Source organism: Rattus norvegicus, chromosome 8 (assembly GCF_021556685.1).
Source record: "Rattus norvegicus strain SHRSP/BbbUtx chromosome 8, alternate assembly SHRSP_T2T, whole genome shotgun sequence".
Classification (NCBI taxonomy): domain Eukaryota; kingdom Metazoa; phylum Chordata; class Mammalia; order Rodentia; family Muridae; genus Rattus; species Rattus norvegicus.
The window spans coordinates 103833436-103857755 of NC_141541.1; the positions used below are offsets into that span (position 1 = coordinate 103833436).

Genomic DNA, 24320 nt, shown 5'->3' on the forward strand with positions numbered 1-24320 from the left:
CTGTCCTTCTGTGAATTTTAATTTATGTGTATGAGTATTTTGCATGCATCCATGTACGTGTACCATGTGCATGTCTGTTGCCATGACAGCAGAAGATGAGTAAGGAATGGGTGTGAACTTCAATGAGCACACTAGGAATCAAACGCAGGTCTTTAAGAACAAGTGCTCTGAACCTGAGCCATAGCTTCCTGCTACATTTTTGTGAAAAATGGAAATTTAGAAATCCTAAACCTGTACTAAATTCATTACAAATTTTTAACATTTCTCTCCAAGTATTACAAGTACTAATTTTAAATTCTATCTCTGTTGCAAATGCAACAGTTTTATGAAGTAGCCCTAGTAAAAAGGCATTTCTGATCCAACCACTAGAGAGCAGTAGTAAACTGTAAGAAATTCTGAAGGACTAGAAAGCCATGTGGAAATCAGTGCTCCTTTTTTTTTTTTTTTTTTTTTTTTTTTTTTCCGGAGCTGGGGACCGAACCCAGGGCCTTGCGCTTCCTAGGCAAGCGCTCTACCACTGAGCTAAATCCCCAACCCCTAAAATCAGTGCTCCTTACAATGTGGTTTCATAAACCTATGCTTATGTTAACATGATTTACTTGGAGTTATATGAAAAATTAAAAATATGAATTCTAGAAACCAAAGAATTATTATTAAGTATTAAATAAATTTAAAAAAAAAGAAAATTGAAACAAAAAAAATATATGAATTCTATTTCTACTGTCCTATGCTTCTACCAATGATTACTGCAACATCAGTACTAAAATACACTCAAAACAAAAGCAATACAAAAATCACAAAAATCAATTTTATGCCCAAAACCCTAATGCTTTCAGAAATAAAATGAAGCTAACGATCTGGAGTTTGTTGGTGGACTTTCTACCCTTCCCTGTAAATTAAAAGGGTTACCTGACCAGTACAGTACATATGCTAATGCTAACTAACATTTTGAGTTACTGTTAATGATGGGGTCATGGACATAAATTAAATCAATGAACCCAGTTCCAAGCGAACTAAAGTGCATCATTCAAGTCTAGAACCCTACCGTTTCAGAGAGCTATCTCCACTGCTAAGTCACACTCCTGCTCTCTAAGTCTCTCTCTCACCATCACTGCCTTGTTCCAGTCACAGCAGCATCTCTGAGGACACACTGACAGTTCTGTACTCTGCTGGCTGAGCGCACACACACGTGCACGCTGTGCTAGGACATCAAAGGCTGCCCTTTTCTTCTCCCATCTGAGAATACAACTGTTTAGTTTTCATAAAACAAAAGTCTCTTCCTAGTACTGTCTATATCAGCTCTTTCTTTGTAAAACTCAATATTCACAGCAATGACTGTAAAAAGTATGAAGCTCCCTAAAATTTATCAATGCAAACATTATTTACCTACCATTACGATGTCAAAAATAACTCTCTAGTAATTACAAGAGAAAACTATCAAAACTATAATTTCTTTGTACTTACAAAGCTCCCCTGTATACACTCTTCATTCTTCTGACACGTTTACATTTAAAATAACAAAACAGTACTTAGCAATGCACTACCCACAAGGATAGGAATATAATCTTCCCACTTAACATTTTAAAAATCACTTTTTGTGGATCTCAAGCAGTATTTGATAACAATGATTTGAAACAGATACAAGTGATAAAATAGTAGCTTTAAGGCAGGAGTATTCATCCTCATGTAGAAAACACACTGAGAGGAAGCCTGGTGTAAAGACCAGAGACCGAAGCTCGTTATTCACTGGGGAAAAAAGAGAGAGACTAAAGATGATTCTCTCCAAGGACTATTATTTCAACCAAACCTGTTAGTAAAAGACGGAGTGTATAAGTGCAAGGAACTGGGTATGTTAAAAACTTAAGATTCTTACTTTTGGTTTTCTTCTTCTTCTGATTCTTCATGCTGGTCAAATAACTCCCACTTGGAAGTTGTCACCGCTACACAGAGAAAAGAGAATGTAATTCCATAAGGTAAACTGCCGTTTTTCCTACAACATAGTAAATACCCGACTTTAGAGCTGAAAGTTTTTATTACAGGAGCTTTTATTTAAGCTTATCTCTTCTTCCAGCAGCCAACAATGTGCTATACATCTTCTTTTCTCATACGTTATACTATATGCAAAGTCAGAAATGATGTAACAGATATGGTCCCAGGAAAGGCAGTGTAAACTCAATCTAATAAGAATTATCAGAATTCCTCTGAAACTGGCCTTCTAAGAGGATTTCAAGTGCATACTGCTTCCTATCTACATTTTCCTTTGACACAGCACGCATGTGCATATTTGATTACTCTCAAAACTTCCATTATTACAGGAGCACCAACAATAAATGAATGCTTATGACAGACTAAAACATAGTAACAGTGAGTCTGAAGGATGAAAACAAAGGTTTTACACACAAGGTAAACATACACACACAAATACAAAGATAGCAATAATTTTAACAAATCAATTTTCTACCCCCCGCTCCGTTCCAAGTGTCAGGGATCCAACCCAATGCCTTGCACATGCTAGGCACTATACTACTCAATGACACCACTATCCCAGCACACAACTGTTTAAAAGCTCAGTGTTTGTAATTTACCCACCTTGTGCTTCCAACTCAGATTCATCTACAGCCTCCCACTTTGATGGGGCAACTTTAAATATGGGTTCATTCTTCTTTGAGTCTTCAGCTGCATCCACTGTTGAAGGAAAGATGAGCTATTAAATATATCAGAGATTCAAACTAATAGTGTTATCAAAAAGCAAATAAAAATAAGTCCGCATGTAGGAAAACATTGACAGTATCAAGAACAAGAATTATGATTACCTCACTTTTTTGCTTGAGACCAAATTTTTAAGCAGAGCAAAGTAAGCCCTTTTACCCACATCCCAAGACCTCTAATAAGTGCCCGAGTCTATGACCAGCTCTGAATTATACATTGACTATGTTTTCTTGTCCACACACACTTTTTTTAAATTAGGCACACTAAAAAAGTAATAAAAACAAACATGAAAGGACAACTGTTAGAATAGATTATGATGCCTACAATTTATGAATTTTCTTGAACTCTCCATTTGATATTTGCAGACCAGAGTTGGCAGTGGCTAAATTTAACTATCAAAAGGCAAAAAAAAAAAAAAAAAATTGGCGTGGAGGAACTACTTCATAGGAAACTTGGGTACAAGTGAAGCATTTGGAGGGGAGGGGAGAAAAAAGAAACAAAGATAACTCTGGGCATCTGACTAGACACAAACACAAGATGTTGCCTGTAAATTTCAGACAACTGAGACAAAAAGAAAAACCTGCTAATATTATAGGATGATAGTCCCCCAAAAAGATGACTGTAATAAAGCCCTTTCCTTTGCGACAGTCAAACATATTACTAGATACTTAAATTTTTTTTTTTTTTTTGGTTCTTTTTTTCGGAGCTGGGGACTGAACCCAGGGCCTTGCGCTTCCTAGGTAAGCGCTCTACCACTGAGCTAAATCCCCAGCCCCTAGATACTTAAATTTTAAACTGTCAGAAAAGGTAAGTTGTGGAGACATAGAGATGCAGCTCCCGGGCAGGATCAAGTAAGGACTGGTGACAGGTGCAAGTAGGGGCTGGCATGCCGCCCTTGAGAAGAAAATGTTTTTCTCATTTGGCCTTAAACTATGTTCTGCTATGTCCTGTTTCTGTGAAGTGGCTCTCATGCTCTCTGGGTTATGACAAGCATATTTTGATAATAAGAAGAGGGGTGATTTGTTATGTAAATATTTTGAGAAGAAGCTTTGCTTAGTCGTATTTCTTTGTTTAGTCTTGCCTCAGTTGCTCCTGGTATCGTGGGAATAACTATCTTATAGTATCTTGCCAAAATGGAAATTGAGGTCATGCATATTCATATTTATATAAGGATTAATAAAGTTTGCAACAGCGTGCAGTTGCTTCTGCATTTGCTCTGCATCCCCTTAGTCCTGGTTATTTGCGACTGTACCCAGGGCCCCCAATGCACTAGACGTTGACAGTAAGTGACCTGACACAGTCTAAAACTAAAACACTTTTGCATACTATCATGTGAAAAACTTAAAGCATTTTAGCAATTAAACTTGTTAGTCTTAAATGTTTAAAATCCAAACTTACAAGGCACTCCATCCAGATCATCATCGAGACTTTTTATAGGGACGCCATCAAGATCATCGATGGGAGTAGCATCAATGGGAATTCCATCCACATCTTCCAGAGGAGCACCATCAAGCTCTTCCTCAATGGGAGCACCGTCAAGATCATCTGGCACATCCTACAGAACCATGCACTGCTGTAATTTTTTTTTTTTTTTTTTACTTGCTTAAGTCTCTCACTGTTAAATTAACTTAAAATCCAGTACATAGCAACATGGCTGGATATCCTTATTTCCAAACACATGGTAAGTATATGCTTTATTATCCAGCCTGCAGAGGCAGTGATCACCTATCTGTACAGTTATTTACCTAATATATACTAAATGTTTATTCTCAGTATCAAGTATGTGAGTCAGGATGAAAAATCAGGCTTGGTTCGTCTATCAAAGAGCTTAGTAAAGGTTTTTGTTGTTTAAAAAAGATACGTTAGAATAGTAGATTAAAAGCGTGCATCACCATCTTATTATACTATTTAATAATTAAATTTCCCTTAAAGTCAAAAGGTTCACTGAAGTTACACCTAGGCTGAGATCTGCTAACACAGAAAACCCAAAGAGAGAAGACCACGTACAAAGACCAGAGGAAGAGAAACACTGTACACTCAAGAGTCTGAGAAGATGGCAGAAGAGTAGCTGTCCCCTCACCAACTAGTGAGGGGGAGAGAGTGAGAAACATCCCTGAAGGAAGTGACAAGATTCTGGAGACGAACAGAATCGGATGTGTGCTGCACACAGCACAGCTCCCTGGCTTCCGAAAGCAATTCACCTCAACCTCACCAATGGCAGGGGAGATGGAGCCCTCAAAATCAAGACCCAGGAGATTCCTCTACTACAAAAGCCCAAAAGGATATGTAGGCTGCAATACAGTAACTAACATGAGAAAGAAGAAACAAGTCCTTTACTAGGGAACTAAAAGATACTGATACAGGTTTAAAGTCAGAAGAAACCAAATTCTACAAAATTTTCTTATAAGAATAATGAATGATACAATCCAGGCCCAAAAAGAAGAGCCAGCAACAGAGAGGAAAATGTTAAGATTAACAATATGGATAAAAATAACTTGAATGTTCGAAATGAAAACCTCAGTGAATTAAATAAAATTTACAGTAGATGGCACATAGAGACACCTGCACACAGACTTAATCTGAGGTTGTCTTCTGCCTGATTCTAGAGAGCTGTAGCAAGCGCATGCCTATCCATACTGTAAGATCAAAAAGTAAAAATATATAAATGAGAGAGAGAGAGAGAGACAGAGAGAGGCGGGGGGGGGGAGGTTTTGGGAGGGTCAGAGTCCCTACTCTGGTTTTGGGAGGGGAAGACAGGCTAGGGAGATGGCTTAATGGTTAAGAGCACTTGTTCTTGCAAGACCTGAGTTCAATTCCCAGCACTCACACGGTGGCTTTCAATCATCAGTAATTTTAGTTCCAGAGGATCTGATCCTTTTGTCTGGTATCTGTGGGCACCAGGCATGACTTGTACACTCACACATGTAGGCAAAACACTCATGCACATAAATCTAAGGCAGAACAAAACAGCATGAAGCAGCCCAGTAGGACTCTATCAAGCAGAAGAATCAGGGACGGAGGACAAAGTAGATGAAATACTGCACCCAATTATCAATAAGGGAAACAAATGAATAAACAACCATGACCACAAACAACCCAGAACTGTAGACCATGGCCAGCAGCCCAACAGAACCATCCACAGGACATAACAAAGTTGAGAGAAGCACTAAAAACACAGGGAACTAATCAATTCAATGAAATAAAGGAGCAGAAAATTTCGCAAATCTACAATTTTCTTTTAAAAACAAACGGTACTGAAAAACCCCAAAAGATATAAGTAGCTAAGAAGCTCTCTGTAGCATACATAACTAAGACATCAAAAATACAAAGTAAGCCGACAGTAAAAGCTGTAAGGAAAAAACTGTCAACTCACCTACAAAGGCAGATGCATCAGAGTAACATGTCTCCCGGTGACCCTCCCCAAAGCAGGAGAGCACAAACTGATACAAACCAAACCCTGAAACTGCCAGCACATTTGTCTTTTAAAAACTGAAAAATGAAAAATTTCAATACAAGCATAAACTAAAGCATTCACAAGCACCAATCCAGCACCGCAAAAGATATTTAAATGCTATATACAAGAAGAGTAAGGCATTGCTGGAGAGCTGGCTCAGTGGTTAAGAGCACTGACTGCTGCTCTTCCAGAGTTCAATTCCCAGCAACCACATGGTGGCTCACAACCATATGCGCTGGGATCCGATACCCTCTTCTAGTCTGTCTAAAGAGAGCGACAATGAATAAATAAATTTAAAAGAAAAAGATCTTCCATTCATTAAAAAAGAAGAGGAAATTAAAAAAGATGATGAAGACAGTTTCAATTGCAAGATCCAGGAATGAAAACATTCCCGGAGAGGACTATATAAACAAAGAAAAGATAGGAAAGAATCCATCATCCACCCTGATAAACCAGCAAAGCCCTGACCCTAATAGGGGAGAAACAAGAACAAATAAACTGAAAAAACAATGAACAATCAGAATTATTACCATTAGAAAACAATTCTCAGTAATAACTTCAAACATGAAAGATCTCAACGGGCCGACAAAGAGAATCATGCATGACCACCAGAAACAAAGATGGAATTTTACAAACTAGGGGAAGAGCAAGAGAATGACAGGGACACATCTGGAACAGTCATGCTGCATTTTCCTAGTGTACACTTACTCTTTCAGCTAGCTTTAACAAAATGGAAGCTGTTACACAGACACAATCCCCAACTCAGGATGATTTGACTTATACTTTTTAAAAATTTGCAATGGTGCAAATCAATACAATTCAGTAGTAACTGCCCAACTCTGACGTTTTTATACGATGTGTTCATTCGTGTTGGGCAGTGGTACTTAGCTGCGGCATCCGATCACCTGGGTTAACAGTACCCACAGTGCTGCACTGCAACCATTCTTTAACAGAATGGTTAGTTGTTCAGTAGGTTACAAGACCTAATAATCAATGCTTTCTTTAAAACTGGGTTTCCTGTTAGATCATTTTGCCCAGCTATAGGATAATTTAAGCTTTGTGAGATGTTCAAACTAGGCTAGGCTAGCTCTCAGGTTCAGTCATGCTGGTACGAGTATTCAATGATGAGATTTACTTAAAGTTAGTTGAGGGGCTTATATGTAATATTTGTTTTCTACTATAACATAAATCTTTTCAAGTTATTAAAAAAAAAAAAAACCAGCCACAATCTCATAAGAACACACTGAAAATCCCTGTCTTATATAATGTTGACTCCTGGATTATTTAAGGGCAAGAAGAGGTATTTTTCACAAAAAAATATTATACATGCAACATTCCCCTCCCCCAGAAAAAATTTTAAGTACAGAATACCTACCTCTGTTTCCTTTTCTTCAATGATATTTACAAGTCCTAAGAAAATATTCTGAAGTTTGATCAAAAATGGTTCTGGATAAATTGCCCAATCTTCCCATGCTCTGAAGCAGGTCATTACCCGTTGCTAAATTAATAGAAAGCAGACAGTAAATGTCTAGTTGAAACAGTGTGCCTCAAACTCCAGTTCATGGGAATACCACTGTTATTGCTGAATTTTCCTTTAAGATGCTAGATCTTTTTGTCAAATTAAAAAAAAAAAATAACTACACATATCATTCCCATTTTTTTTAAAGCAATTCAATGCTATCTTCTAAGGAAACATAATAAAGATCTATCCCAGCATAATCTAAAAATGCTGGGAAAAAAAAAACTTGGATTTTTTTTTTTTAATTAATTAAGGTCAACTCTCATGTCAGTAGTGTATACAAGCCAAATCCTGAAAAACAATCTCACCGTCCCTTCTGACCACTAGAAACAAAAGCAATCAAGCTTTATTCTGAATCCATTATAATCCAATGGAGCACTCCTGGGTCCTGGCTAACACTTTCCTAGGAAGTATAACAATCAAAACTTAAGACAAAAGTCTCAGTGGATTTGTCTGAATACCTATGTGATGGCCATGGGGTCCCAACAAGACCTCCCCACAGTAGTTTATTCATTTATTCAATTGCTACCTTGGGCTTTTACTGGCTCTTTTTAACATTGTTTTACAACCTAAGGTTCTCGATCTTTACTTTTGTTTTGTTTTGTTTTTTGACACAGGGTTTCTCTGTGCAGTAGCTCTGGCTGTCCTGGACTCTCCCTTTGTAGATCAGGCTGGTCTCAAGTCACAGAGATCCATCTCCTCTGCCTCCCCAGTGGTGGGATTAAAGGCTGCACTATCACACCCAGCCTCATAATCTTTCATTTAAGAGGTTATTGAAAAAAATAAAACGGAATAGGTTTTTTTCCTTGAAAGCAGCTCATTACAATTATTAACAACCTGTCTTAAAAATGTGTATTCATGATCTAAACAAGAGCAGTGTCCAACACTCCTCACATTCCTAAAACTTTAATTAAGTCTTCCATACAACTCCAGAAGATCAAATTTTCAAATCATCATCAAGGCCATCTTAAGCCAAGTTGGGGTCCCATCATTGTTTAGCTGGTAGTGGTCAGCTTCAAGCTCCCATCTGCAAACCGGGAAACCAATGCCACGTCCACTGTATTTCTACCAAATTCTGCACCTGGACACAGCTGTCCAGAACAATGTCTGAAGACACTCAATTTTTATAATAACATACTTCACACTTGGGTCCACAGGCCTTCCTCCTCTGGTGGCATCCTGTAGAAGACAGCCACTCCGTCTACTCAGTCTTCCCAAAGCACCAGGCCCTTCTGAGACCCTAGAAGGTGTGGCTGGCTGCTGACATCATGCTCAGTTTCACATCCTCACCCCAGCTCAAGCATGCTAATTCCTTAGCAAATCCAGGGTTGGATGGCACCTCCAGGTCTTATGCCACAGCATGTGAGGCCACACATCACAACCACCTGCCATACTAGAACCACCAATGCCCTGAAGATACTTTCTAAACAACCATAAATAACTAAAATATATGTTCCTAATCCAGACAAGTTTTCTGAATGTGTTCTGAAGGATGTAAAGAACAACAACAAAAAAAGTATTAAAATATTTAAACAAGGCATGAAGACCTGAATTCAGCTCCCAGCATCTATATCAGTTGGTTCATAAAATTCTCTGTAACTTAACTCCAGGGGAAGACTATGCCTCTAGTCTGGGTAGGCACCTGTACACCATGTGCATACACCCACAAAGAAACACGAATACATAGTTAAAACTAATCATTAAAGAAATTTTAAATAAAAATATAAAACTAAAAACTACCTGATAATACAATATTTTAAAAAAAAACTTAAGAGTAATTCCTAAAAGATCCAAGTTTTAAATATACCACTTGCTGTACGTTCTTTTGCAGCCCTCTAATGCCCTCCTCCATTTCACACATCAGGGCAGAAACAAGGAAATATACATACCTTAAAATTTTCAGATTGTAAATGGCCTTGAATTGTACGATAAGTAGCATTGAGGTCTGAAAATATCTGACATAGCTTTGTTTCAAAACTGAAATTCAAACAATACATTCTTTAAAACAACTTAAAAAAAAATCACATTCTCTTCAGCCCACTCGCCAATGAAAACCTCTCCTGTTCTTATAAAGCAAATTAAGAAATTCACAATACCAGTGTCCTTCTTTAGCAAGCAACTTTATATTTAGGATGGATTTAGCCATCTGGTCCTGTGTGTCACATAAAAAATGTCAAAGGTGAAAGATGCACATGAGGCAGAAGAGTATGAGTGGAATTCAAGTAGGGCTCCCAAATACCGCTCACACATACATAGACACACATATGCAGGGCTCTCCCAATGCCACTCACACAATCAAACACACACACTCACACATAGAAACAAATAGACACACATATGCAGGGCTCTCCTAATACATGCTCACACACACGCACGCATGCACACACACACACACACACACATAGGGCTCTCCTAATACATGCTCACACACACGCACGCACACACATGCATACACACACACACGTAGTGCTCTCCTAATACTGTCCACATACACACACTCACACATAGACACACACATGCAGCCTAAGCTAACCTAGGACTTGCTATGTAGCCAAGGAGAACCTGGAGCTTATCCTCCCAGCCACAGCTGATTTTGTACAGTGCCAAGGATCAAATCCAAGAGTTTTGGATACACTAGATAGTACTCTAACAACTGAACTCCACCTATGCCTAGATCGTGACTTATTTTTCAAAGATCACCTGGATGCTGTATAGAAAACAAACCAAGGTGTAGAAGAGGGAAACCAGTTAGAAGACTACTGTTGTAATTCAGCCAGAAATGGCACTATGGGCCAGCAGCCAGAAAAGTGGTGCCAGTCAGCTTCTAGATATATTATAAAATATATTTATTTATATCAATAAGAAGTATTACGGGTGGGGCTGAAGAGAAAGAGGAATCAGACAGACTCCGAATGAGAGACAGAAATGCAAATCAGTCCTCAGTTACTTTCTCACCACATAGTTTAGCTAGCATGGCCTTGAGCTACAGATCTCCCTGCCTCTACTTCTGGAATGCCAGGATCTCAGCGTGCAGCACCACACCTGTTTTTGTGTGGTGCTGAATCAAACCCAGGGCTTCTCCATGCCAGGAAAACACTCAAACAACTGGGTTACAATTCCCAGCCCAGGTCACAATTCTGATTTCCTTTTAGAGTCAATTCTTTTCCCCGAGCCTGATTATTATAACATGCTGATTATTAACAAGCACAGAAGGGGAGGGGCTCTGTGGAACTGAAGATTTACATATGAATTAGGATGTCCACTACCTCTCCCTCCTGCTTTAGCAAAAAGGAACAAGGAAATCAATGAATAGAGCTGGAGAGACAGCTGTTTAGAGCACTAGGTTCATTCAGCTCCCAGTGCCAACATGACAGATCACAAATAACAATTCCATGGGATCTGACACCTTCGAACCTACATGGGCACCAGGCACATATGTGCGCACTTAATATAAGCAGGCAAAGCCCTCATGAGGAAAAAATAAAAATAAATCTTTTTTTTTTAAATTTAAAGTTATTATTAAAACAATGATGTTAAAAGTTTTAGTTTCTTCTTTTTACATGCCATTACTTATTATACCATTTATGCTTATTATAAAGTAGCTAAATAGGTAAAATAATGTAGTTTTCAATTTTTTAAACTCCACCTATTTGCTCTACTGTCAATATTTAAAAATAAAGTATAAAGCATGGTGGTTCATACTAAAATCTCAGCACCTGGAAGGTTAGGGTAAGAAGACTACCACAGCTCAGGTCAGTCTGGGCTGCACAGTAAGTTCTAAGCCATCTGGGCTAAAGTGAGACTTTAGCTCAATAAAAAACTAATAACAACAATGGCCAGCTACATGGCTCAGTGGATTAAACACACTCCCGTGTGGTGGGAGGAAAGACTCAACCCCTACAAGTTGTTAGTCGTCTGACCTCCAATTATGGGCCATGTCCCATGTTCCATGTTCACACAGACACATGCACAAATGTCATAAAAAAGAAAATCTGAAAAAAAGTTTTCAAAAAACTGTTAATTTAGCTTACATTAGTTCAGTTCAATAAACCTTGAATTTACTTGTTTAAAAATTCTACTAAATGAGTAGATTAAAATAACCTTTAAATTTTTATTTATTATTACTACTGTGGGACTGGGAGTTGAATTCAGGTTGGAAGACAACTTCATGGAGTCATTTACTCCCTTCCCTTACATGCGTTCACAAGGCTAGCACAGCAGGCACCTTAACCCAACGAGCTATCTCAACAACCTTTAAAGCTATTTCCTACTAATGAAGAATGCTAAGAGAACAACCCTCTTCTTTGGTTTTCTCATCCGTAAATATATTACTTCAAGAGGACCACTCATATCTTATACTTACAATTTCCTATAATATGAAGCATTGGCAACTTTGGCTGAAGAGTTATATAAAACATCAGAAACCAAATATAATCTGGCAATCTGTAATACAAAATGAGGCAGAATGAAAACATTAGCCGGTAGCATTATCTAGAAACAACCCTGTTCATTCATATATTGAAGTTTTGGAAGAGGCTAAGTTTAGCAATAATTTAATAGTAACTACTATTAGAGTTATATGAGACCCAACATCATTACAATCGTGACTTTTGCAGGAATACAATGTTAATTTATTTACATTTCAACCGGTTTCTCCAACAGAAGAAAAGTAAAACTATATAGAAAAGATGTCATCAGTCAAGCTCTTTATGTCAAAAAAGAACTTTTTATAATTTTTAAAAAGTTCCAGTTTAAAGTCAATTATTCTCCCCCTTCTCTTAAACTAAATGTTCATGAAGAAGACCACTGCCCTTACCTTCTTGGGAAGCGGGGTCTTTAAGATAGACAGTGACTCAGTAATGCAGTCCACTATTTCTTCAGCAGCTTCAGCATTATTAAGACAGAAAACCATGGCATCTCCAATATCATTTTTCCTTGGAGTTAATCCTCGCAAGATTTCTTCTAATTTATCCCGCTGTCTGAATATAAGTTTCACTTATAAATATTTAAACATGGATCCTAAATGCCCCAATAACTAGCTTCTCATGGTTGTTGCTCTGTATAACACTTACCATGCTCACCTCACAAAAACTAGTTTGTTTAAAGCCCACTCAGATAAATGGTTTTAAAAGACCAAGTTTTTTTAGGTTCCCCAAATTGGTTACAATTTTTTAAAGAACTTAAAAGACGAATACTTTTTTTAAAACTAATAAAATATTCCAGTGACTTTTTAAAACAAAATAAGGGGCTGGAGAGACGGCTCAGCTGTTAAGAGCACTGACTGCTCTTCCAGAGGTCCTGAGTTCAATTCCCAGCAACCACATGGTGGCTCACAACCATCTGTAAAGGGATCTGATGCCCTCTTCTGGTGTGTCTGAAGACAGTGTACTCACATTCATAAAATAATAAATTTAAAAAAATAGTAAGTAAATTTTAAATTACGGCCATTTTTTTAAGTCTCCAAAAGTATTCCACTCTTACTATCCCCACTTAAAACAGAAAACCTACAAGTTCTCCACATCCTTCCTTTGAAAGAAGTATTACTTTAGCACTTTTACAAGGAACTGAAGTAGGGTAAGCTTTTCCTGTAAGGAAAACGAAGACTTTAGGTCCTGCAGGCCACATAGTCTCTGTAAGACAGCTCCTCTACCGCTGTAATTCCAAGGCACTCTTACATGCATACAAAGAAACAAGAACCATTGTGTGTGTGGAAAACTTTATCTACCTGGAAGGCAAGATGGACCAGCAGCTGAAGGCACTTGCCTCCAAACCTGACCACCTCAGTTTCATCCCTATGGCCCGAGGTGAAAGGGAAAAGACAACCAGAGTCCTGCAAGCTGTCCCCTAACCTCCACATATGTACCATAGCATATGGCCAAAACACAAAGTACAGGAAGTCAATGTAGTCAGGACATTAACCTCTATTTACAAAACCAGACTATGGACTGGGTCTGCAGCTTACGTAATGAGCATAAACCTAAAGAACAAATACATTCAACAGCTCAAGGATTCCACTACCAACCAACCACTGTCACCAACAACGCAATGACCCAATGGGTAGTAAGCCTCACACTCTTTACAAGGAAGTAATTAACATTTATGCTAAAGTCTTTTTTAATAGTTTATTTTTATTTTATGTACATTGCTGTTCTTCCTGCGCATATGTCCGTGTCCGAGTGTCAGAGCCCCTAGAACTGGAATTAGAGCCCTGTGGGTGCAGGGAATTGAGCAAGGGTCCTCTGGAAGAACAGCCAGTGTTCTTAACCACTGAGGCATCTCTCCAGCCCCACACTAAAATCTCTTGGCCAACATTTTTCATATGAAGAACTTGTAAACGCTTATTAAATACATCCATTTCTTAAAATGCAGATAACTCACTACACCAGTGCAGAGCAAGCACTAATTTTTTTGTAAGGTTTAATTGTTTATCTTATGTTTGCGGGTTTTACTTAATGAATGAACAAACATACACAACATACATAGCTGGTGCCTGCAAAGGCCTAAAGAGGACACAGGATCCCTAGAACCGAGGTACAGATAGATGGTTGTGGGCCACCAGTGAGCACTAATACTAAAGTTCCCTGCCGCCATCTCACAACTGCTACACACACTAACTATGGGAAGGCTTTGCATAGCCAAAGGCAGTAACTTTTCCTCTTCCTCTTGCACTCTGGCAGGAATCCTAACAGTCTCTAAGTGAGCTGTGTAAGTACTGCAATGCTACAGAAAGGGCTCAACTGTGTTTAAGAGATGATCACTACTATTTCATCAGGAAGAGGTCAAGGTCAACAGGATAAGTATTTGTATTTATCACTACGGTCATCTAAAATCATAAAGTATAAATAAAACATTCCCAAGCCAAAATAGTTACAGCAAGACACTAATGGAAGCAACCATTAAAGCAACTTTCCTGAATACATAAGAGAAAATAATCTTACTCTTCCTTGAGTGCTCCCTTTTTACTAGGCTCTTCTACAAACGCTTCTGTCTCCTGCTCCTCTGACATCCCATGAAGGTATGGATTTAATGGTGGTGGCCTCCAAAAGGATCCATTTTTGAACATCCGAAAATCTTCTGTCCGCCATTTTGTCGGAGAATCTCCCTATTAACAAATACCCAGAATGTTATTTGAACGGTCTACACCTCACAGTTAAAGTCTGTGGAGAAGTCAATCCTACTTGCCTGCAGAATAGAATAAAGCTTCCACCTGTAGTAAACGTGGGCTGGTGTCTGGTTTTCAAATAAGAACCTAAGCAAAACAAACAAAAACATTAAACACCATAGTCTTCAGGAGAGAGTTATCTACTTTACTATCTACATAAAACCAGCTACCTGTCAGCCTAATCAATTAAAAAAAAAAAAAAAGCTACAATTAAATAAAACAGATGAGAAATACTATTTGCCTCCTTACTTCTAAAGACCAAAAGCAAAGATCCTGGGACAAAAGGGTAGGAGACAGGGTCCTTCATCGTCTATGGTATCCACCCTCCTGCACCCCGGAATGTCTTACAAACTAATATGAACGTCTGGAATACGTGCGTCTCAGTAAGTCATCTAACTGTTCTTAGAATCTTTTAAACTTCTGCTTGAGACGGGGTCTCTCTACATAGCCAAGACTGTCTTGGAACTCAGTATGCACTCCAACAGCTGCCCTCAGACCCACGAGCTCATCCCCCTCCCAAGTCCTCCGATCACAGGCATACAGCACCACGCCATACTCAGCATGACTGTTTGTTATAAAACACAAAACACAAGAAGATGTATTAGAATATTGGAAAGAGTTTTTTCAACATGTAAATTTGAAAAACCTTTAGCCCATTTAACATTTCATGTCTTTAATAAAGCAATTCAGAGGACTTCCTCTCAAAGCATTTCGCTCAATTCTAGCTTGCTTATGACTCCTCCATCGAAAAGCATAGTGAAACACTATTTTCCTCCCAGAAAATGCTGAGTTGTTACACCATAACTACGTAAGTGATGGAAACCAACCTAAGCACATTCTAGTCTAACTACTAAGACTCACTTCACCCTGCAAAAATCTTTTTTTTTTTTAGAATTTTATTCGTGGATATGTTATCACTTATTTGTTGACACATGTGCATGTACTCATGCAAGCAAATGGCAGCCAAAGGACATCATTTGGAAATCTTTTCACGCTTTGGAACTACACGGGTTCTGGGTATAGTTTTTGGAAGGTGAAATGGTGTCTGGAAATGAATGGGTGGATGTAATGCTGTATAGTAATGTGAATGCACTTAATGCCCTCAAACACAGTTAACTCTAATTAATTAACTCTAATTTTATTACAGATTTATTACCATAATAAAAGAAGCACACCTGAACATAGGATTGTTGATTTCTCTGTTCATAATCATAGCTTCAAACATTGGCCCTTCACGTACAACAAATTCTATCATTCGGTGTATCAGGGCGAGTAAATTCCTACAACAACAACACAGTTAAAGAAAATGGATTCAGACATATCCCTATATAAAACTACTCTTGACTTAAGTTACTATAATGGTGCAGTTAAAAATCATTTTTGCTAACAGATTTTAATATCAAAAAGTAGCCTGGAGCACACACTAAAGGCCTTGAGCATTAAGAGGGAACAGGGCAGTGAGGGCAGAGGAACAGGAAGGAAGGAGAGGTGAAGGAGTATGGGAAGCCACGAGACAGCCTGATAGTAATAGATTTAATGTTCTAAATGCCACTTAACATTATTTTCAAAATGCAAAAAAGTAAATTATAAATCACAACTAGTTGGATAGCTGCAAATATGTAAAATCAGCCAACTTAAAATTTGCGTGTTACAGCCATCTAAAAATGCAAAAATTTTAAGAGAAAATATTCCTAATACAGGTCACTTTCATAATGACAGTGAAATGTTATAACCATAACTTTAATTTACCAAACTGCAAAACTAACAAATTTAAGATCTGACTTAATAAAAAGACCCATCTAAATTTCTGTGTTTCTGATACACACATACCAGATGGAGTTTTTACTAAATCTGACCTTTAATGAGGCAACATCCCTTTGAAGAACATTTCAAAATTAGTTTGGAATTCCTAACATCTAATCCTGCTTATATATTATCAACCAAATGAAAAATTATAATGGTAAGGTGCCCACTTTCTGTAATGCTCATCTTCCAATATTTAAGCCAAGAAGATATGAGTAACCGTTTATTAAGTCACTTTGTTGCATTCATAGAAAGAATTTTTTAATCTGAAAATCTTTAATAAAGATTCCAAATTAATGTCAGACATTGACTAATGTCTGGTCAGGCAGAAATGACTCAGCTTATATATTCATAAGCTGCTCTTGACTTCGCCTTCACCAATCCTCAAGTTGTCCAAAGTTGGCAAGTAACAACTGGGAAAAGCAAAAGGATATTGGCTCATAGTGTAAGACACACATATATCTTAAGCATTCTCAGTTCAATTAAGTCCATGTAACTGCTAGAATATAAATACAGTTATAGAAGACAGATTTGGGGATGGGGAGTGAAGGGGCTCCAGAATACTTTGTTTCAAAGTACCTGACAGTCAAATAATCTTAATTATGAACTAAATGTTCTACAGTTTTCAAACAAGCCAACTTAAATGGACACTAATATTTCTACATAGTAGAAAAATTATTTCTAAACACCAAAAAATTACATGGAGGTTTAAATTTTTGCAAACGGGATATTATATGTTTAGAACTATCAATTCAATTTCAAATTATTAAAAAACAAATCACTTAATTTTAACTTAAAATTTATTTTCTTCACAGAAGTATAAGGTACTGCTCTGTAGTAAAAAGGAACTCTCAACACCCATGCAGTTTGTGGCTCTGTTTAGAAAAGGGCCATGCAGTTGTTAAATCAGTTCTAAAATCCCCATTGCTATGAGGCAAATTAAAACTCAGGGAAGTTTTATGTGCAAATCATAAAACATGACCGTTGACCAGGTGGACAAATGTTATAGACCCAGAGATTTTTATCAAAATAGTCAAAAACAACTTGACTTCAGTAATTTAAAGAACATGAAAAATGATTTATCAAGTTTAAAACCAAAGGATTCATTCTACTACTAATAAGTCAAAACTTTTCAGCAAAATATATATATATATATATATATATATATATATATAATTTTGTTTAAAAATAAGCTGAGTCTCACATAAAATTCCTGGACTTGTTTTTTGTTTTTTTTTTGAATGCCTCAAAAAATACTTTCCCTGCAAACATTTTAAGAGTAGAAAATAACCCACTATAGTATTAAACAGACTTGTAAATAGTAAAAATCTATCTTTATTAAATTACAAGTTTAAAGGAAGTTTTAAAATGTTTCATATAATTTAAAATCAATGTGACAATTAGTTGCTGCTGACTTGGAATCAAGAGGAAAACATTGGTATAGTCTTCCCTTAAGGATTATATAATTTTCTTATTTAAAAAATTACCTTTTCTATCAAAACAAAACAGTGTAGTACAAAAATTTTTTATTTTAAAGTGCATTATTTTATTTTTAAACAGTAATTATCTTATTCTGGGTAACCACAACAAAAAGTCTCTCAGTTATAATAAAAACCACATTTATTGGAGTCAATCGTACCAATGTCTGGTCAAAAATTGTATACTTTCCCAATCCATCCCATGATGCTTTCCTGGTCCCCCGCTGCCGCAGACAGTTCAGCTGGTGTTGCTCACCAAGGCCAATGTCAAAGAGAATTTGGAATTCTTTTGTGTTCATTTATTATTCAACCAGTGTTGTGTCTCTGTGTTTAGGAAAAGGCTGAGCTTGACTGAGCAAGAGCAAACCTACATGATTGCTCTTCATTGGCAGTGTATCAAAAAAGAAAAACAAAGAAGAAAGAAAAATAAAAGAGGTCCAAAGCCTTTGTTATCATGACTAAAAGATCCTAACATATCTAGTGTCCATGAAAACAATTGGAACTTCTTCTTAAAAATCAATTAGGAAAACAAAACAAAACGATACAATTGCACCTCTACTAAGATCTAAAACCAAGATTGTATATTTAATGTAGATAATCCAGAGACCAAGATAAAGTGGGTCAAATTGCAATATTATCTAAAATTTAAAATTCATCTTACTTATATACCTATTTTCCCTTCACAATAGTTTTAAATTACCAGACCAACAACTCCATATTAGTCTATTTAAACATTCTAATTTCTAAAGCTATTTAAAAACTCTCTAAAATGATAACAGTAAAAACAAAAGAAAAGATGACATAAAATTGCAAAGTGTACTAAACTTAATTTTTACACATCCCCCCCAAACGTACTGGGAAGGAGCCATTGCTCAGTCAAGATATTACCTTTTCCTCAACACTAGTTCTTTTAAATTCAGAAGGGGATAATGTCTATATTTAGATCAGTAATAATAAAGAAAAACATGTACCTTTCTGTTGGGATAACCACTTTGACTATGGCTTGCGACAGAGTCTGTATATGAAGTCACATCAGATAATAAACATAGAATATGTGAGTATTGTTAACAAGTAACAAGCAAAAATATACATATGCATTGAAAACACTACACATCTAATCACAAGTTCTGCAGGCAATCTCTGCATTGAAGTAATTATACACTAAGCAATTACATAAATGCAAATGATGTGTTCACAGCGAACAATTAATGTTCACCAAATGCAAAAGCATCAGAACATTCCTGCTAGAATGCACATCAATGCATTGAAATAGGTACTACACTGAGAATTATCAGATAAAGATTTAATTTGTGAAGTAATTAACTGTTTGCCTCTGACCACACAGTTTGCTACTTTGTTCCCAAGCCTTTAAAACCAGCCCTGGCATTTCAAGTGTAAGTAACTCATAATAGAACCAACAAATTATTATAACTTGAAATTAAGTTGGTTTTATGTTTAATAAAGAAAAATACTCACCCTTTGTTTTTACTAGCTTAGCTATTTTTGAAATATCATATATGCTATTATATAGTCTAATAACTCAAGACCTTGAAGGCTAAGTTAGTTTGCTGTCATCCAAACAATTTATAACTATTTAGGTGGGCTTTCTTAATTAAAAAGTCACTTAACCAAATAAAAACTATCACGTTCTCCAAACAAAGTAAATCCAAACACTGAATACAATGCTAGGGGGCGGGGAGGGAATGCGTATCAAGTGGTCAAAAGGGATGGTAGCCACAAATAAAAATATTAAATATGACCTAATATTTCAATATAGGGTTTTCATGGGCTAAGGCAGGGAACATATTTACTTATTTATGAGTTGCCAAAGTAACACACATATTTCTATAAAATTGTTGAAAAGAAACACTACCACAGATATTTACATATTAGATGCAGTCCTATGTACATCTTTAAAATTACCTTCTCAAAATCCTCCTTGTTTTTAGGTGGTGGTAACATGGGAGCATTGGGGTTTTTTAATCGCTCTCTAGGCTGCGCATTAAAAGGCAGTCCGGATGGAGGTGGGGGAAGTGTGTGTTCCATCATAGAAGGCGGAATGTATATTGGGTGTGGAGGAATAGGTACAGCTTTACCCCAACCTAACTTCATTTCAAAAGACATAATCATTTTTCCTACAAAAGAAAAAAGAAAGAACGTTACTTTGACAAGCTCTAGAGAAAAAGTATTTCTGAATTAAATTTCCTCCATATGTTTTCCAGTGTAATCCAATTCTCATTAGAGTTTTTATGACTAATTTTCTACACCAAAGAAATACCTGAGTCCTACAAATGGACAATAAGAACTTTACCATTTAAATTTTTTAGAGCTCTCTCAGCATCTCTTCTATTCATAAAAGCCACAAAGCCACAATTTCTTTCTCGTGCTCTTTCTTCATCAGTTCTAGGCCACATAATTTTTACACTAGCTAATGGTCCAAATCTTCCAAATTCTTGGCACAGCATTTCTTCATTCATCTATTAAAAGATCAGAGTGTTTGGTTATGCAACAAAATGAAAGGGAGGGGCTAAGAATTCTATGCAGCCCAGAAAGCAAAATCATTTTAAAAAGTAGAAAGCAACATATTAATGCTACAGTATTACATTCAAATACTAGAAACTTTACATGGGCAAAAACCCTGTCCTAACAGGGCATTTGAAGAATTTTCATATTAGAAACCTTCTATTTTATTTAAATAAACAGCTAGGGTTTAGCATCTTAAGAGCTACTAGAACCAAAAGCATGTCTGACTTCTCTTCCTGTTTGGAGATCTTGGTTAGGATCTAAACATCTATGCAACCAGAGCACAGGGGAGATGGGAAATACAAGGAGCCCAAGCTCCAGCTTAAACAGGAGAACAAGGAGGAAAAAAAGAGGAACTCCATAAGAAAGCAAGCTACATATCAGAAAGAGGTGCCTCAAAGAGCACAAACTAATTATTAAAAAGGAAGACACATCTTCATGAATGTACAGTTAACAATTTGGATCTAACTATAAGTACCAAGTTTTCAAAAACAATTATTAAATACTATCTAATTCCATCAGATTTGTCATGTTAGAATCTTAATTTTATCTAATTATCAAAACAATAAAAAATAAAACAACTGAGTATAAGTCAACATTCCTATTCTTTTCTTTACATTACCTGTGGATTAATGTTTCCGAGGTATAAGTTTGTAGTGCTGGGATCTCCTACATCATGTGAGCCCGGTGCATAATCATCAAGAACTAGAACAAGGGGAAAAAACAAGTTACACCCTGCAAAATACAAAGTTGAGACAATTTCTAATGCTTAAAAAAGCAAAAAATCGGTATTACCACCAGACGATCTATTTCTTCTTGAAGGCACATCCACTTAAAGGGGGGAAAAAACAACACTTAGTTTCCAGGACAATGAGACATAAATATGTGCTTTAAGACAAACATCACTTACTGGAACGTCGCTGACCATCAGAGTCTGACTGAGGAGGCTCAAACCGACTTAACCTGCCTTTTGTTTTATGTCTCTCATCACGTTCTTCCTGAATTCTGTTGAAAATATTTATAGTTAACTGAGAGTAAGCCACAAGTTATTCATAGTTAGTAACAGCTTATCTAAGTATCATCTTCAAATAATGTAATGTATTTGCATTAGCAATAATTATAAGATTAGTGAGCCCCTTGGTCACAAGACAAGAATGATGACTCTTTCAGGGTGTAAAGGAAATTCAACACAAAACTACTACTTATGTTTTTTGCTATTAATAGATTTGATGACACCTCACTTTTACCCCAAAGAGTAAACAGGATTCCAGACAGAACATAAGCCAACTGACTTAACTCTATACATCACAAGCAGCAACAGACACTGGATAAATGCTACTTGATTTCCGAGCACATCCTATCTATTGGCAGCCACAGAAAGCTCACTTGTCGGCCAGCTGGTAAAACAAGTATACGCACTAACAGCTACAATTATCAGTCCAACATGCCTATGATAGAATTCCTCCTATAAAACTTACTGTTTTAGTTCTTCTTTGAAAAGTTCCAAATTGCTTTTTTTCTTTTCCTTCTCCCCTTTCTTCAGTGGCTATGAAGAATATAATAAGTTATAATTGAAATAAAAGAGATTAAGAAAAAGTTATGGTTTCTTTTTGCAGTGATAAAAGTTTCTGGAAAGGCAAAATGGCAATTTTTGAATAGCCATGAATATACTAAAAGAGCCAACCTAATGATATACACTTTGAAGAGCCAATTTTAAGGTATATGAATTACACAGCCATAAAGCTGTTGTGTTTTGTTTTTAGAGGTATCTTGACAACCACACAAGAAAAGTTCCTCTCACTATTTAATATAATCATATTTAATTAACAAAATGTGGTTCTAAGTGACCTGATCCCACATTTATCAACCTATTACCTCCTCTAAAACTCCTATTTCCAATGAAAAAAACTCTATAATGAGAACTTAGAAAATGGAAACATCAACTCTGATAGTAATTCCTAAGAGGTCCTAAAACTATCCCGAGAAACATGTACTACATGTTATTAATAATTTAAGGATCATAATTCAAAACTGTTTAAAAAAACAGTATCACCCTACATTGACAACCCAACTTTTGACTTGCGGTACATACATAAGACGAACACAGTAACAAATGTTCAAAGACTATCATTGCCATGTCCTGACCTAATCTATCACTGCTTATCTACATGAATTACTACTGGGCTGGACAACATCAAAAATCAACACTTACCTTCAAGACTCATCAACCATAAGAAATTTAGTAGAGTGGATGTACTTAGAATACCAATGACAATGCCAGATTCTAAAATAAATGCTCAATTATTTAATGACTTACAGGCTTTTTCGTCTCTATCACAAGAAGAGATGGTGGCCTTTCATTGGATGACTGATTTGGAGGATTCTTTTGATCTGCAAACCTTGAAGATGGCTTATAGATTTTACCTCTTTTTTCATCTGTTTCATGTTCATCTGAAATTTAAAATACTAAGTTGTAAAAACTACATATAATTTTATTTTTTGTTAGTTTTACTTATAAAAATTAAGATGCTTTTAGTATTAAAATTTGAATATAAAATTAAATTTACATATTACCACTCAACCTAAAAAAAATAAAATCACAATTTGACCATGTTATACCAAAACTATAAAACACTAAAAACTTTGTAACATAATTCATTTTGTTTAAACTTGAGAGGTATTAGTTATTATTGTTGCTGTTGTTATTATCATCTCTTTCATACAGTCCCGCTAATCAATAATCTTCATTATTCCATATTTGGTCATTTATATTGTTAATTAGTCTAACCACTAGATGGTGCTCATAGAAAAGAAACGTGAATTCAATGTCAAATGTCTTCCATAATTAATCTGTTGTCATGTCATCCCAAGCTTGTTCAAAGCCAGATCTTGGTACTGACCTTTAGCTGCATTAACAACCCCGCCTCGAACAAACGTTTTCACCTTATTACCATCACTTCCTTCAAAAGCAGCAAGAAATTCCTCATAAATTTCAGCAGCTGCCTTTTCATCCTCCTAAACACGTAATGAAACATTAGTTACACAAGAATTGCCATTTGGGTATGGTTGACTGATTTGTTTTATTTTTGTTTTGAAACAGGATTTCACCGTGGAGGCCAGGCAGACTTGAACTCGATATGTAGACCAGACTGGTCTTGAACAGAGATCTGACTGCCAAATGCTGGCTTAAAGGCAAAACTACCACGGAGAGAAAGCTCAACAGTTAAGAGCACTGGCTCTTCCCTAAGAACCCAGGACCCAGCATCCTCATGGCAGCTCACGACCATTTGCAATTGCAGTCCTAAGGGATCAACTCCCTCTTCTGACCTCTCTAGATACCAGGCACACATACAAGCAGACGAAACACCCATATACATAAAAAAGAAAAAAAAAGAAATAGAATATAAACCTCTTCATTCTCAAATCGAGTATCTAATACTTGGACATTATATATTATCAATAATTAAATGTTAAAAATTAGAACAAAAAAGCTTTGCTCCTTTACTAGAAAGTTGCTCCTTTACTAGAGATGCAGAAAGAACTTACCACATGCAGATAAACAAGTAAATGTATTTAAAATAATCGAGTCAAACTGTAGGATAAATGACTATATAAGAACATATTATCCTATTACTATTTAAAAAGTTCTCCAAGGCATGACTTAATTCATCA

At 36.5% G+C, this 24320-nt stretch overlaps 1 protein-coding gene across 14 annotated transcripts in view; it reads right to left on the reverse strand.

Moving 5' to 3' along the window:
• Positions 1-24320, reverse strand: part of U2surp (U2 snRNP-associated SURP domain containing) — a 56783-nt gene that overhangs the window by 16354 nt on the left and 16109 nt on the right. For 4 of the 14 annotated variants that reach the window (NM_001430543.1, NM_001430541.1, XM_087562280.1 and 1 more), the window contains 19 exon segments: positions 1874-1940; positions 2590-2685; positions 4108-4264; positions 7539-7661; positions 9572-9659; positions 12046-12125; positions 12499-12661; positions 14621-14784; positions 14865-14931; positions 16020-16124; positions 19097-19140; positions 20049-20260; positions 20437-20602; positions 21271-21353; positions 21447-21479; positions 21559-21653; positions 22127-22194; positions 22966-23099; positions 23549-23663. In NM_001430543.1, coding sequence (NP_001417472.1) covers positions 1874-1940; positions 2590-2685; positions 4108-4264; positions 7539-7661; positions 9572-9659; positions 12046-12125; positions 12499-12661; positions 14621-14784; positions 14865-14931; positions 16020-16124; positions 19097-19140; positions 20049-20260; positions 20437-20602; positions 21271-21353; positions 21447-21479; positions 21559-21653; positions 22127-22194; positions 22966-23099; positions 23549-23663 — 2060 coding nt within the window. 14 annotated transcript variants of the gene reach the window in all.